This window comes from Hyaena hyaena, unplaced genomic scaffold, assembly GCF_003009895.1.
Source record: "Hyaena hyaena isolate Hyena2069 unplaced genomic scaffold, ASM300989v1 scaffold_896, whole genome shotgun sequence".
Classification (NCBI taxonomy): domain Eukaryota; kingdom Metazoa; phylum Chordata; class Mammalia; order Carnivora; family Hyaenidae; genus Hyaena; species Hyaena hyaena.
The window spans coordinates 615,048-628,941 of record NW_024081528.1 but is presented as its reverse complement, the minus strand read 5'-3'; the positions used below and the strand labels follow the sequence as shown (position 1 = coordinate 628,941).

Here is a 13,894-nt window from a genome sequence, read left to right as displayed (position 1 = left end):
TGTTTCTCAAAAATAAACTTAGAGAAAAATATTAGTAACTTAGGGGTACCTGGGTGGCTCAGTCCATTGCTAGTACTGAATTCAGCTCAAGTAATGAACTCACAGTTGAGTTCAAGTCCTATGCTGGAATCTGAGCTGACAGTGCTGAGCCTGTTTGGGATTCTCTCTCCCCCTCTCTCTGACCCTCCCCCGTCTGCTTTCTCTCAAAAATAAAGAAACATATTAAAAAAGAAAACAAGAGAAACTTCTATGATAAAAACAACAAAAATTTAAAAGTCTAAGTTTTATTTTACAAATGCTCACCACCCCCAAAATTTTGTGATATAAAGTTTGTCAAAAGATTCTTTTAACAGCTCTACTGAGATATCATTAGCATATCACAGAACTTAAAGTAGATAATCCAGTGGTTTTTAATATATTCAGAGTTGTACAGCTATCAACAATCTAATTTGGGTTATTAAATAATAAATTAGTAAATAATAAATATTTTTATTCCCCTCCCCCAAAAGAAACCCCACAGCCACCAACAGTCACTCCCCCTTCTTCCCACCCTCTGGCACCAACCACTATTTTACTTTCTGTTGCTATGGATTTGTTTCTTTGGGACATCATACACATGGAATCATGTGTGATGTTTTGTGATGGGCTTCCTTCTCTTTTAAAGTTCCTTCTCTTTTAAAGCTCATCCCTGCTCTAGTATGACCCGTACTTATCAAAAGAAGTCTTTTAATACTTACTTATCTAATGCCTCTGGGAAGTTTGTGGCTCCTATGATGATAACTCCTTCATTGGGCTTAAAACTATCAAAAAAAGAAAAAAAAGTACCTTTTCATTGAAAATTAAAACAGTGTACATATAGAAATGCTCTACAAAAAACTGTTTACCATGCATTTTATTAACAGCAAAGAAAAGAGAATGATCTTTTTTATAACATCTCTGTTATTTTTTGAAAACAACAACAACAAAAAGAACCCACAAATGTAATCAGGCCAGAATACTTTAATAAAACTGCAAACAATAAATCACAAAGTCACCTATGATTACAGACCTTCACAAAAGTGTTCTACTTAGGAAGGGATGGCCTGACACAACAGGCTTGGGTGCCTGAACTAATTTGTGAAAAATTATTCTCAAGTTTACCAACTCAAATGTATGTTCCTAGACTTCCTATTTGGTTTCAAGCTGCCTTATATGGGTTTTAAGTGGTTTTTGCTTCTTTCAAAGCAACCCCACCTCTTGCTTTTTCTATTATAAGAACTGATACAAACTTCTAATCTACAACAACATGAAAAGCGAGTCACAAATTGTATAGAAACCAGTATACAATCCCTTTACATCTCCAAAGAGACTACTATTCTCAGTACTCCTGTCATAGTACAACTAATGAAAAAGGTGTAGAGGGCATCAATTAAGAAAAGTTGATCCATCAAACTCCCCGTTAGTAATGGAAACAATACAACACAGAGAATGCAGCTTGTTGTGATGTCTTGCACTAGGGACTACTCTGTTGTCTACATTTTTCCCCATTTCTCGAATGGTATCAAATATATCACCCTATTCCAAAGACAGAGGAAGATTCAACTACCCATCCATTTCAGCAAGAAGTTGATTGATAGTCTGTCTTGAATATGGATGCATCGGAGACTCGATTCGCTTTCCACCAACAGAATCTAATTCATCAATAAATATAACACAGGGAGCATTTGCTTTTGCTTCCCCTAGGAAAACAGAAGAGATTCAAATCAGTTTAATGAAATCAATACTTTTTGAACCAAATCATATAAATATGATACACATGAAAAACCCGGAAGATTGTTAAAAGCCAACAAAAGACATTCATGTGGGAGAAACAACACAAAAGGAGGTCTTTCTTTCTTTCAAAACTGATGGAAGAACACTGGCCTCCAAAAACTGTATCATACAGAATAATGTACAATAAAAACAACTGAGTCTTCATTCTTCCAACTGTACAAACCATATACGATCAGAGCGGAGGCCAACTATTCCTTGATTACATACCATCCAATAAACAAATAAAATGAATAGGACAACAACAAAAAAGCCGGCTTTCCAATAGCCCGCAACCTCATCAAACACCCTTCCTAGCTCTCCTGTTTGGGGGAAGAGTACACTTCTGTTGTAGCTCACACATTGAGTTCCCTAAAACCAGAACCCCACAATGGCTAGGTCAGCGATGAATCATACACCCGAAGCAAAGAAAGAGGTAAGAAGCCCTCTTCTCCAAAAATTAAGAAAATTCAAGATTCTATGAAAGATAACCCCGAAACGTACTAAAGAGATTTCTTATGCGGCTGGCTCCCACGCCCACAAACATCTCATCAAATTCTGATCCAGAAGCATAATAAAATGGAACATCAGCTTCTCCAGCCACAGCTCGAGCAAGAAGTGTCTTTCCTGTCCCTGGTGGTCCGACTAAAAGAATTCCTAAAAGAAACAATAAGTGAGAACAATTCAAATTAAAAATAAAAACAAATCCTAATGTGAGCCTATAAAACAACTAGTTAATAATTTATATAGTTAAGAGGTTGAAGACACATGACCTACGGTGTTCTGAAACAAAGCCAAACCTGTCTCTAATCATGATTCACTTCAGGATCTTCTCCAAAACTAATTTCCCTGTATCATTTAAATCCTGTTTACAGTTCCATCAGAGACAAGTCAGAATCTTGAGAAAGAAATATAAACATATTTATCATTAAACTAATAAAATTCACATCAGAACAGATTCAGAGATTAAACAACAAAATGTAATGCATAAAACCTTGACTTGATGATCTTCCATAAAAAACATACTTAATTCTAGAGACATCTGATGAAAATTTGAAAAATACCTAGCCTGCAACATATTAAGGAAATAGTATTTAGGTTTAATCTGGTAGGATAAACTATACTCTTTATTTAGGATAATGTGCTTAGTCTTAGGTGATGCATAACACAGTACGTAGATGTTAAGTAGTTAATCTCTACATCTTTGTGACTTTTTCATATGTTTTTCTGAACAGCAATAAGTTCTTCCAAGTTGGGTAATAGAATTCTTTGGTTTCCATAACTTTCCATTTTTCAGACTACATTTAAAAATGAACAAAACTATATTAATTCTGTATTTTAACATTACTCTTTTTAAAGGAAAGCTGAACAATACCATTCAGACTATTCCCTTGCGTTACCATGTTATTGTTCTTCCTAACTCCTCACCGTATCCATTTGTCGAGAATACATTTTGGTACCTGAGAAGGTCCCCACAATTTTATACAATATCCCTTGTGATTGGAGAGAAAAAGGTAACTATTTTATGGTTTCAAACATGCTCTTTATGATGTCAGGATATTGACTTCATAAACGAACCCTAAATTAGCAGGCTCATGGAAACAGTTTTAGATACTTCTGAAAATTCTCAGTAGAGACAGTGCGCAGCACAAAACCAAATGGAAATAGGAGTGTCCCCTTTAACTCACTCATTTCATTTCTAGAATTGGAATCTATAATAATGAATAAATAATACATGAGTAAGTCTCCAATGTATCCTAAGGAGGTTATTAAGCATGGGGGCAAAGCCTTGAGCTATTAGCAGGATCACCGCAGCACTGACTTTGTGGTTTTAATCAAACATTTTTATTCGAGTGTAGCTGACACACAGGGACATTAGTTTCAGGTAGAGAACATAGTGATCTGACAAGTTCATACATTCTGCTCTGCGTACCACATGTGTAGTCTCCTTCTGTCACCATGCAACACTCTTATGGTATGACTGACTAGATTTCCTAGGCTGGACCTGCTATTCCTCGGACTTCTTCATCCTCCAACTGGAAGCTTGTCTCTCCCGTTCCCTCCACCCCCTATGCCCAGCCCCCACTGTGCTAATTTTAACAGCAAAACACTGAAAGCATGTAAACGCTCAATAGAAATGATTAAAGAATACTACAATTGTATTGTACAAGGGCACCAGAAAGTCATTACGATTTTGTACCCAATTCGACTATGTGCTTTTTCCCTCACACCAACGAGCAATTCTCCAAAACCGGCTAGGTGTCCTACAGTTCTGACATGAACTACCTGCACATAGCATCAAATACCATTAGTAGTCAAGGACTCAGTCCCCAAAGACTGCCTCACCCCAACTCCTTCCCATGTCAACTGCAAGACCAGGTTGTTACCTAAGCTTCTGGCCAACAGGCTATCCACAGGAGGTTCCAGTGACCTCTGCCTTGGATTTGATTCATTTGCTAAGATGGCTCACAGAACTCAGAGAAACAACACTGTACTTACTAGATGACTGGTTTCTTATCAAAGGATGTAACTCAGGAACAGCCAGTCACATGGAAGGGATGCGCAAGGCAAGGAAAAGGCCAAGGACTGTTGAGCCTCTGTGCCCTCTCTTCCTAGGCCACTCTTCCCACATCGCCCACAGTAGCAACCTGGAAGCTCTCTGACCCCTATCCTTTTGGGGTTTTATGGAGGCCTCATTAGACAAGCATGACTGATTCATCCTCCAGCCACTCACCCCCTCACCCCCCAGTAGTCAGGAGGGTGAGAATGAAAGATTCAGCCATGTAATCACATGTTTGATTCTACTGGCAACCAGCTCCTAACCTTCCGTAGGTTCTAAAAGTCACTTCACAGTGTTGCTCTCAACACGATGGAATTGTAAGAAATAGGATTAAGACTAAATATATATTTCTTCTTATAAATCACAACAGTCATTAAAAGTCATTAACTTAGAAAACATCAGAGAGGAACAATCTACAAAGCAGTGTGTACTATTTTTAAGGTCATAAAAGATCCATACCCACCCCTACAATAAAAGCCTGAAGAACTTTGTCAGAGTAAAGAAAAACCTAAAGGCTACGCGTAAACCTGGATCATGTCCTACCTGGCGTGGCAAGGGGGATGGGAGGACCTCCCTACAAAGGATGTAATTAGTAAGAGAAACGCTGAAATTTGAATAGGACTGTGAATTTTATCATAGTTTTGGAATCAAGTTAAATGTCCTGATTTTAACCACTATATTGGAGTTATATAATAGAATATCCTTATTTAAAAGAAATATGTAATAGGTATTTGGGGTTAAAGGAGCATGATATCGATCGTTTACTCTCAAGTAACTTAAAAAATACAGTTAGGTGAAGAAAGCAAATGAGCAAATAGGACAAAGTGTTACAACTTGTTGGGGCTGGTTAAGAGTACACAGAGTTCTTGGGACTGTTCTCACAACTTCAAGTTTGAAACTCTACCAAAACTCAAAATCCCCTTCCTCCCCAGAATGGTTATACAAAGTAATGGTTAGAATCCAGACTTCTTTCTAAAATAGCAATTAAGAATTAAACTTTAGGCACTGAAACCTGATAAAAATTAAATTACCAATGGATTACAGTATTTCTGATATCAAGTCATGGTAAAGGGAAGGTACCTTACCTTTTGGAAGTTTACCTCCAAGCACGGTAAATTTTTGTGGATTTTTCAAGAATTCAACAACCTCCTGTAATTCTTGTTTAGCTTCCTCCACCTAAAGTGACACAATTTACCAAACAATTCTAAATAATGGATTATCAAGGCTGCCTCTGTGAAAATACTAAATGTAACTAGAAATGAACTTGGCTTTCTGTTTCAGTGAAAGAAGTATACAAGAAGGCCCCCTTATAAATGCAAACACAAAGAGGTTTGCGAATTATACAGTCTCCTTTTTCTTGAAGTTTATTTATTTTGAGAGAGAGAAAGCAAGTACAAGCATGGGGAGGAGCAGAGAGAGAGGAGAGGAAGAATCCCAAGCAGGCTCAGCACGATCAGCAGAGGGCCCAACGTGGGGGGGGCTCAATGCCACAAACGGAGAGATTATAACCTGAGTGAAGGTCAAGAGTCAGATCCTTATGAACTAAGCCACCCAGCCACCCCCCATTATGCATCTACTTACATACCCCAACAAAAGAATTCTCAACTTCCTACATTTTCAAGAAACAGTGCTCCCCACAGTTTACAAGGACCTATATTCAAAATTTGATCTAAATTGTCAGTAGTATTGAATGTACACAGAAAGGCTCACCTACCAAGTTTCAAATTCAGAACTTTTGACCTGGTTATAAGCTTCCAAGGCAAACTATGTAACAGAATATACATCAATGACAAGGGAGTCTGTGTTTAAATTATAGAGTTGATTCATGATTCATGATGAGATTATTTTCATGATAAGGAATTACTATTGATTATAAACAATTTAGTTCCTAACAAATGCCAAACGACAGTGACTAACATTAAGTTATACTGTACGGATATTGTTTTGTAAATGGTTGTGGTTAAAAAAGCTTAGAATATTTACTCCCCAAAATGGAAAAAGATCATGTAAGAATTGAGATCCCTAGCAAGAGTAAAGCCCAATCTGGTCAACAAAGATGTCAAGATGAACTTTAAAAAGACTCTGATCTAAGGCAAGAAAGCTGTCTATAAGAAATCAGTTAGCACACAACCAGAAGTAACAAATGCAAATACCTAGAGCCAGAATGATATCAAAGGTGAGCACAGAAAACCAAATGGAAAACAGCACTGGTAGCAATACAATGAACTAGAAAGCCACAGACCCTTACAGAGGGCAAACAATCACAACTTGGCTCTACCAAGGAATACAGAACTCATGCTCCAGACTTTATTTTTTCAAAGAAAAATAAAAAAGACAGCATTAAAAATATTAAATATGCATTAAAATTAAAAATGCCTGGGTGGCACCCTGGGTGGCTCAATAGGTTAAGAGTCCAACTCATTGATTTCGGCTGAGATCAGGATCTAGGGGTTATGAAGCCAAGCCCTATATCGGGGTTCCCCATGGAGCTTGGAGCCTGCTTGAGATTCTCTCTCCCTCCCTCTCCTCCTTACTCCACACCGCCTATGTAAGCTCTCTCTTAAAAAAACAAAAACAAAGAAAAAAAACAATTTTAAAAAATGCAATTGTGTATGTACTCTTTTGGGCATTTATTTTATTTTTTAAATTAAAAAAAATTTTTTAATTTGTTTATTTTGAGAAAGAAAATGCAAGTGAGGGGAGGGCAGAGCAAGAGGGAGCGAGAATCCCAAGTAGACTCCACACTGTCAGCAGAGAGCCCAGTGTGGGCTCAATTTCACAAAATGTGAGGTCATGATCTGACCCAAAATCAAGAGTTGGATGCTTAACCAAATGAGGCACCTCAGGAGTTCTCAATGAGAAGAAAGAACTCAAGTACACTGGGCAGGGTTTAAAAGAAACTATCTGAAAAGGAATGTACTATCACATGAAATATCACTGGGTCAAAGGGCATGATGAAAATCTAGAATTAGGAGCACCTGGGTGGCTCATTTGGTTAAGCATCCGACTTCAGCTCAGGTCATGATCTCACAGTTCATGGGTTTGAGCCCGGTGTCAAGCTCTTTGCTGACAGCTCAGAGCCTGGAACCTGCTTCAGATTCTGTGTCTCCCTCTCTCTCTGAACCTGCCCTTGTCAAGCTGCCTCTCTTTCTCAGAAATAAATAAAACATTAAAAAAAAAATTTTTTTTAATCTAGAATTAAATTTTTACATAATTTCCTAGGACTATTTCTAAGAAGAAATAAAGAGCAAAGAGTTTTGTTTTTTTTTTTAAGCCTTAGAATGATCTTTAAAAGTTATTCTGATTAAATTATTAAAATATACTAAGACGTTTATAAAAGTTACAGTTAAAAGTAAAGCTCTGTCTACTCCTGAGCCAATGAGAAATGTGTTACATATGCTCAACAAGAAACATGCAAAGAATAGTCACAATAGCAGTATTTAGGCCTTAACTAGGCACAATTCAATGTCCACCTAATGTAGAATAAATATACAGTACTGTGATATTCACAGAATACAAAGTAATGGGGATGAAATGACTACAACTCCATTTACAAACATGGATGGCTCTCACAAACATCATAGTGGGTGAAAAAAAGCATATGCACTCTATGTATTATACATGTTTATATACAAAACTGGGGGAAATTAATGTATGTTCTTAAACAAATCAATGATTATCCTTGTAGTGGTAAGAAAGGAAAACTAGTAAGTTTTCATTAATATTTTATTTCTTGAGCTGGGGGCCAATAATTGAGTTCACTGTATGAGAATTTATTAAGATATAGATTTATATATTGTTGAGAGTGCTGCTATGAACATTGGGGTCCATGTGCTCCTATGCATCAGCATTTCTGTATCCCTTGGGTAAATTCCTAGCAGTGCTATTGCTGGGTCATAGGGGAGTTCTATTGTTAACTTTTTAAGGAACCTCCACANAGTTCTAGTGTTAGTTTCCTGAGGAACCTCCACACTGTTTTCCAGAGGGGCTGTACCCGTTTACATTCCCACCAACAGGTAGGAGGGCGCCCGTTTCTCCACATCCTCGCCAGCATCTAGAGTTCTATGATTTGCTCATTTTAGCCACTCTGACCGGCGTGAGGTGGTATCTCAGTGTGGTTTTGATTTGTATTTCCCTGATGAGGAGAGATGCTGAGCATTGTTTCATGTGTCTGTTGGCCATCTGGATGTCCTCTTTGGAGAAGTGTCTGTTCATATCTTCTGCCCATTTCTTCACTGGGTTGTTTGCTTTTCGGGTGTGGAGTTTGGTGAGTTCCTTATAGATGTTGGATATTAACCCTTTCTCTGGTATGTCATTTGCAACTATCTTTTCCCATTCCATTGGTTGCCTATTAGTTTTGTGGGTTGTTTCCTTTGCCGTGCAGAAGCTTTTAATCTTGACGAGGTCCCAATCGTTTATTTTTGGTCTTGATTCTCTTGCTTTTGGGGATGTGTCAAGCAAGAAGTTGCTGCGGTGGAGGTCAAGGAGGTTGTTTCCTGCTTTCTCCTCTAGGGTGTTGATAGTTTCCTGTCTCACGTTCAGGTCCTTTATCCATTTTGAGTTTATTTTTGTGTATGGTGTGACAAAATGATCTAGTTTCATTCTTCTGCATGTTGCTGTCCAGTTCTTCCAACACCATCTGTTAAAAACGCTTTTTTCCATTGGATATTCTTTCCTGCTTTGTCAAAGATCAGTTGGCTGTATACTTTTGGGTCCACTTCTGAGTTCTCAATTCTGTTCCATTGGTCTATGTGTCTGTTTTTGTGCCAATACCATACTGTCTTGATGATGACAGCTTTGTAGTAGAGGCTAAAGTCTGGGATGGTGATACCTCCCATTTTGGTTTTATTCTTTAGTATTACTTTGGCTATTCGGGGTCTTTTGTAGTTCCATACAAATTTTTGGATACTTTGTTCTAGTTTTGAGAAGTATGCTGGTGCAATTTTGATTGGAATTGCATTGAATGTGTAGATAGCACTGCTAGGAATTTACCCAAGGGATACAGAAATGCTGATGCATAGGAGGAGCACATGGACCCCAATATTCATAGCAGCACTCTCAACAATAGCTAAAACATGGAAAGAGCCTAAGTGTTCATCAACAGACGAATGGATCAAGATGTGGTTTATCTATACAATGGAATACTACATGGTAACGAGAAAGAATGAAATCTGGCCATGTGTAGCAACATGGATGGACCTTGAAGGTGTTATGCTGAGCGAAATAAGTCAGGCAGAAAAGGACAAATATCATATGTTTGCACGTATAGGAGGATTGGGAGGAACTTAACGGAAGACCATGGGGGAGAAGAAGGGGAGAAATGGTGGGGGAAAGGGAGAGAGGCAAACCATGAGAGACTCTTGAATGCTGAGAACAAACTGAGGACTCATGGGTACGGGGGGCGGGGAGATAGGCATGGAGGAGGGCACTTGTGGGGATGAGCACCAGGTGTTATATGGAAACCGACTAGACAACAAACTATCTGTAAAAAAAAAAAAAGAAAAAAGATACAGATTTATGATTTGTGTAGGTCTGTGAATGCTAAGCTTCAATAACATTTATGATTAAAAAGAGATTTGGTACTTCATTAACATAAAATAAAATTTTTAAATATTCAAAGATATCCATATACTAAAAGAAGACCAAAATACATTTGGTCAAGGGAACAGATAACTTGGAATTATAGGGAAAAAAAAGAAAACAGATTAGATGTCATCTGCTACTCAAATTACAATTTCTCTTCCCAGACTCTGTGGTAAGAGAATTCCCAACTGAGGTACATAAAATCTATATAGGAAACCAGAGTTTAGGGGGATCAAGACAATGAATGAGCTATAAAAGTCTTATTCATATTTTTATGGCAGCTACATATAAAATTACTCCTGTGAAACCAGACATTCTAAGCAAGGAAATGACATTCCTATGCTAGCTCTCTAAGACTTGGTAAAACTGGGGCACATGGTGGCTCAGTCAGTAGAGCCTCCAACTCCGGTTTCGGCTCAGGTCATGATCTCACGGTTCGAGGGTTTGAGCCCCTCGTCTTGGGCAGTGTGCTGGCAGTAAGGAGCCTGCATGGGATTCTCTCTTTCTCTTTGCCCTTCCCTAGCTCGCATGCTTGCCCTTTCTTTCCCTCTCTCAATATAAATAAATAAACGTAAAAAAAAAAAAGACTTTGTAAAATTGACCACAGGTACCACCTAATGTTATACCTATTATGGTAAATGTTATAAACTATAACATTCGTATACATATCTATATAAATATATATAACATTTATAGATATCTATATATGAACATTTATATACATCTACATATAAATTTAGATAAATTTATATTTCATAGCAACGACAGTAATATAAAATAGCAATAATTAGAGTATTTGTTTATACTACCACAGAAAACACTGGGACAATCTGAAAACTCTGTGATATACCCATTTTTTTTAATGTTTATATTTTGAGAGAAAGTGAGAGTGTGCGAGCAGTGGGAGGAGCAGAGAGAGAGACAGAGAGAGAGAGAGAGAGAGAGAGAATCTCAGGCATGCTCCGCACTGTCAGCACAGAACCCAACGTGGGGCTTGATCTCATGCACCTGTGAGATCATAATCTCAGCTGAAATCAAGAGTTGGACACTCAATGGACTGAGCCTCTCTGGCACCCCTGTGATGTTCCCATTTCTAGTATTATCAGCATGTCTTCTTTAGCTTTGTTGTCAGAAATGGACTCATTCCACAAGTGTGGGCTATTAAGAAATGAAGTCTGTATATTGGAGGAAGAAAGCGAGACTGCCTTGCGGACCATCGCCTCCGTACAGGTTTAGTATCATGCAGGCTCTCTGCACACCTTAAACACAATGAGAAGGGCCCTCTGCACTAAGGAGTCAAATTTTCAAATACTCACTGCACCAGCCTCCTCCTCAATGATTCCCTTGTCACAATTCCAACAGGGTTCACGGCTGTTTAAATTGCAAAGGGAAGGACTACTTGGTATAAAACCAGCATAGTGACTACTGACACTTTATTCCCTAATAGTTGAGTATGTGACAAGTATTTATGCTTACATAGGGAACAGAGTATGGAAGGGGAAGAACTCTTATTCTGTTGCATATTACAAGTGGCCTTTTCATTGGTCAATCACCAAGCCAGGCACGTTAGCTCTTCAGGGTCCTTGCTCTCCATGTTCCTCTGGCTAGGAATGTTCTTTGCTCAAATACATGCATGGTTTAGCAGCACCTGGCTGGCTCAGTTGGTAGAGCATGTGCCTCTTTTTTTTTTTCTTTTAATAAGGAATATTTCAAATATAATTGGAGGGGCTTAATGAATTTATGTTGTGGTTTTATTTTTACTTTATTTGAGAGAGAGAGAGAACACAAGAGGGACAGAGGGAGAGAATCTTAACCAGGCTCCACACTCAGTACGGAGCCTGACATGTGACTCGGCCCCACGAATCTGTGAATATTGTGACCTGAGTCAAACTCAAGAGTCGGACGTTCAACCAACTGAGCCACCCAGGAGCCCCTGAGGGTGAGACTCTTGATCTCAGGGTTGTTAGTTCAAACCCCACATTGGGTGTAGAGATTACTTCAAATATTAGAAAAAAAAATCCATGGTTTACTTTACCTTCTTTAAATGTTCACTCAAATGTCAACTTCTGAACCATACAATGAATATCACCATTTAAATCTGTGACTTTTCTCTCAGAACTCCCGATCTTCTTTCCCTGCTCTATTTATTCCCATAACACTTTGTCACTTTGGAACATACTCTATTATTTCCTTATAGGCCGTATCATTGTCCAGTTTCTGTTAGAATTAAAATCCATGAAGGGAGAGATTTGTTTTATTTCTTTTATCCCAATATCTAAGTTCTAATGATGACTTGGTCTCTTCTAACAGCTAGTCCCCATCCAGGAGCTCACCCAGAGGTGCCTCAATACCAAAGACAGTGGTAGCACCCGATAAATTCCAAGGGATTACAAAGCCCTGTGTCAGAAATCGGGGTCAAAGACTAAACTGTAGAACCAAAAATGCACCTAGTACTCATGTCACTTAAGGAATTACAAGAGTTTTAGTGCCTGGAACTTGAAGTAGAGACCAATATATATATATTTTTTCTATTTTATGCCTTTAAAATCAAATATTGGCTCTACATAATTAGATAATGTTTGAAGAAAGCAAGGCAAACTTCTTAACTTACTCCTTTAACGTGTTCAAAGGTGACATTTTTCATCTGGACAGGATCTACTGCAGAGTCAAGCCCTGTTGTTGTCCGGAAGCGGACTAGAGAGAGGAAACAAAATGCTTATATCTTTGGTAGAGTCATCAAATTCCAACCACCTTATTTTTCAGATGTAAGAAAGCACAGAAAAATTATATCAAAGTTCACATTCAGTGAAGTATGAAACTAGGTCCACTGGATTTCTAGACCATGTTCAACGAATAAATGACTCTCATTAAAATGATATCTTTGTACCTTCTAATTAAAATGAAACAGTATTTCCCTCTTCTCCTATAATATCTAACAATAGAGATTTGGACCGATCATTCTCAAATTCCACTGTGCATAAAAATCGCTGGAGATATGTGTTAATGCAAGCTCCCAGTCCGTGGCCCAGAACTTCTGATTTGCGGATTTAGGAAAAGCCCCAAGACTTTGCATTTTTAACATTAAATTATCCTGATACAAACTGTCAGTGATGTATACCAGGAAATATACTGCCTTAAACCTAGAATAAAAGCTGGCACTAGCATTTGTTTTTAAAAAGGGTGAACCTTAAAAGAGATTATTTCATTTCTTTTTATAAAAAAAATTTTTTTTTTAATGTTTTATTTATTTCTAGGAGAGAGAGAGAGACAGCGTGAGCAGGGGAGGGTCAGAGAGAGAGGGAGTCACAGACTGAAGCAGGCTCCAGGCTCTGAGCCGGCAGTCAGCACAGAGCCCGACGCGGGGCTCGAACCCACGAACCGCGAGATCATGACCCAAGCGAAAGTCGGACGCTCAACCGACTAAGCCACCCAGGCGCCCCGAGATTATTTCATTTCTGATATACCCTCCTTCCTCTAGGAACTGTTATTACTTGCCCCTAGATGATAGATCAGCAATGACATCATTAAGTCATTGCACCTCCCCTGCATGTGCATGTGCATGTGTCTTCTCTAAGGAAATAATTTTTTCTTAAAAAAGAATGTATATAGATTAACGTAATAGAAATGCAAAATTTGCAGCTGAACCACTTGAAACTTGTAAGAAATTAATTACTCAAAGGCAATTCACTTCAAATTTTAACATTATGTTTTATTTAACATTAGAGATTAAGAGGAGAAAAATAAATTAAGAAACATATAGGAATGACCAGAGTTCATCCCACCCTACCGATATCACCTACTACACCTATCATGGCTCTGTTTTGAAAATAAGGAGGTCAGACAAGGTGACTCTAGATATAAAAAGAATATTCCTGGATGTTAAAATTTCATCTCAGGTTTGATGCCACAAAAACTTAAAGTATCTGGGGTTCTATGCAAGTCCTGAGTTGAATCCTGATCCAG

General features: G+C 38.2%; 1 protein-coding gene across 1 annotated transcript in view; it reads right to left on the bottom strand.

Annotated features, from left to right (window-relative positions):
• The window catches only part of YME1L1 (YME1 like 1 ATPase), a 49,610-nt gene that overhangs the window by 10,022 nt on the left and 25,694 nt on the right, over nt 1-13,894 (bottom strand). The window contains exons 8-12 of the mRNA XM_039220505.1: nt 12,543-12,625; nt 5,434-5,524; nt 2,293-2,445; nt 1,586-1,718; nt 738-800 (exon numbers count right to left, since the gene is read on the bottom strand). Of these exons, the coding sequence (XP_039076436.1) occupies nt 738-800; nt 1,586-1,718; nt 2,293-2,445; nt 5,434-5,524; nt 12,543-12,625 (523 nt within the window). The remainder of the gene's footprint in view (nt 1-737; nt 801-1,585; nt 1,719-2,292; nt 2,446-5,433; nt 5,525-12,542; nt 12,626-13,894) is intronic.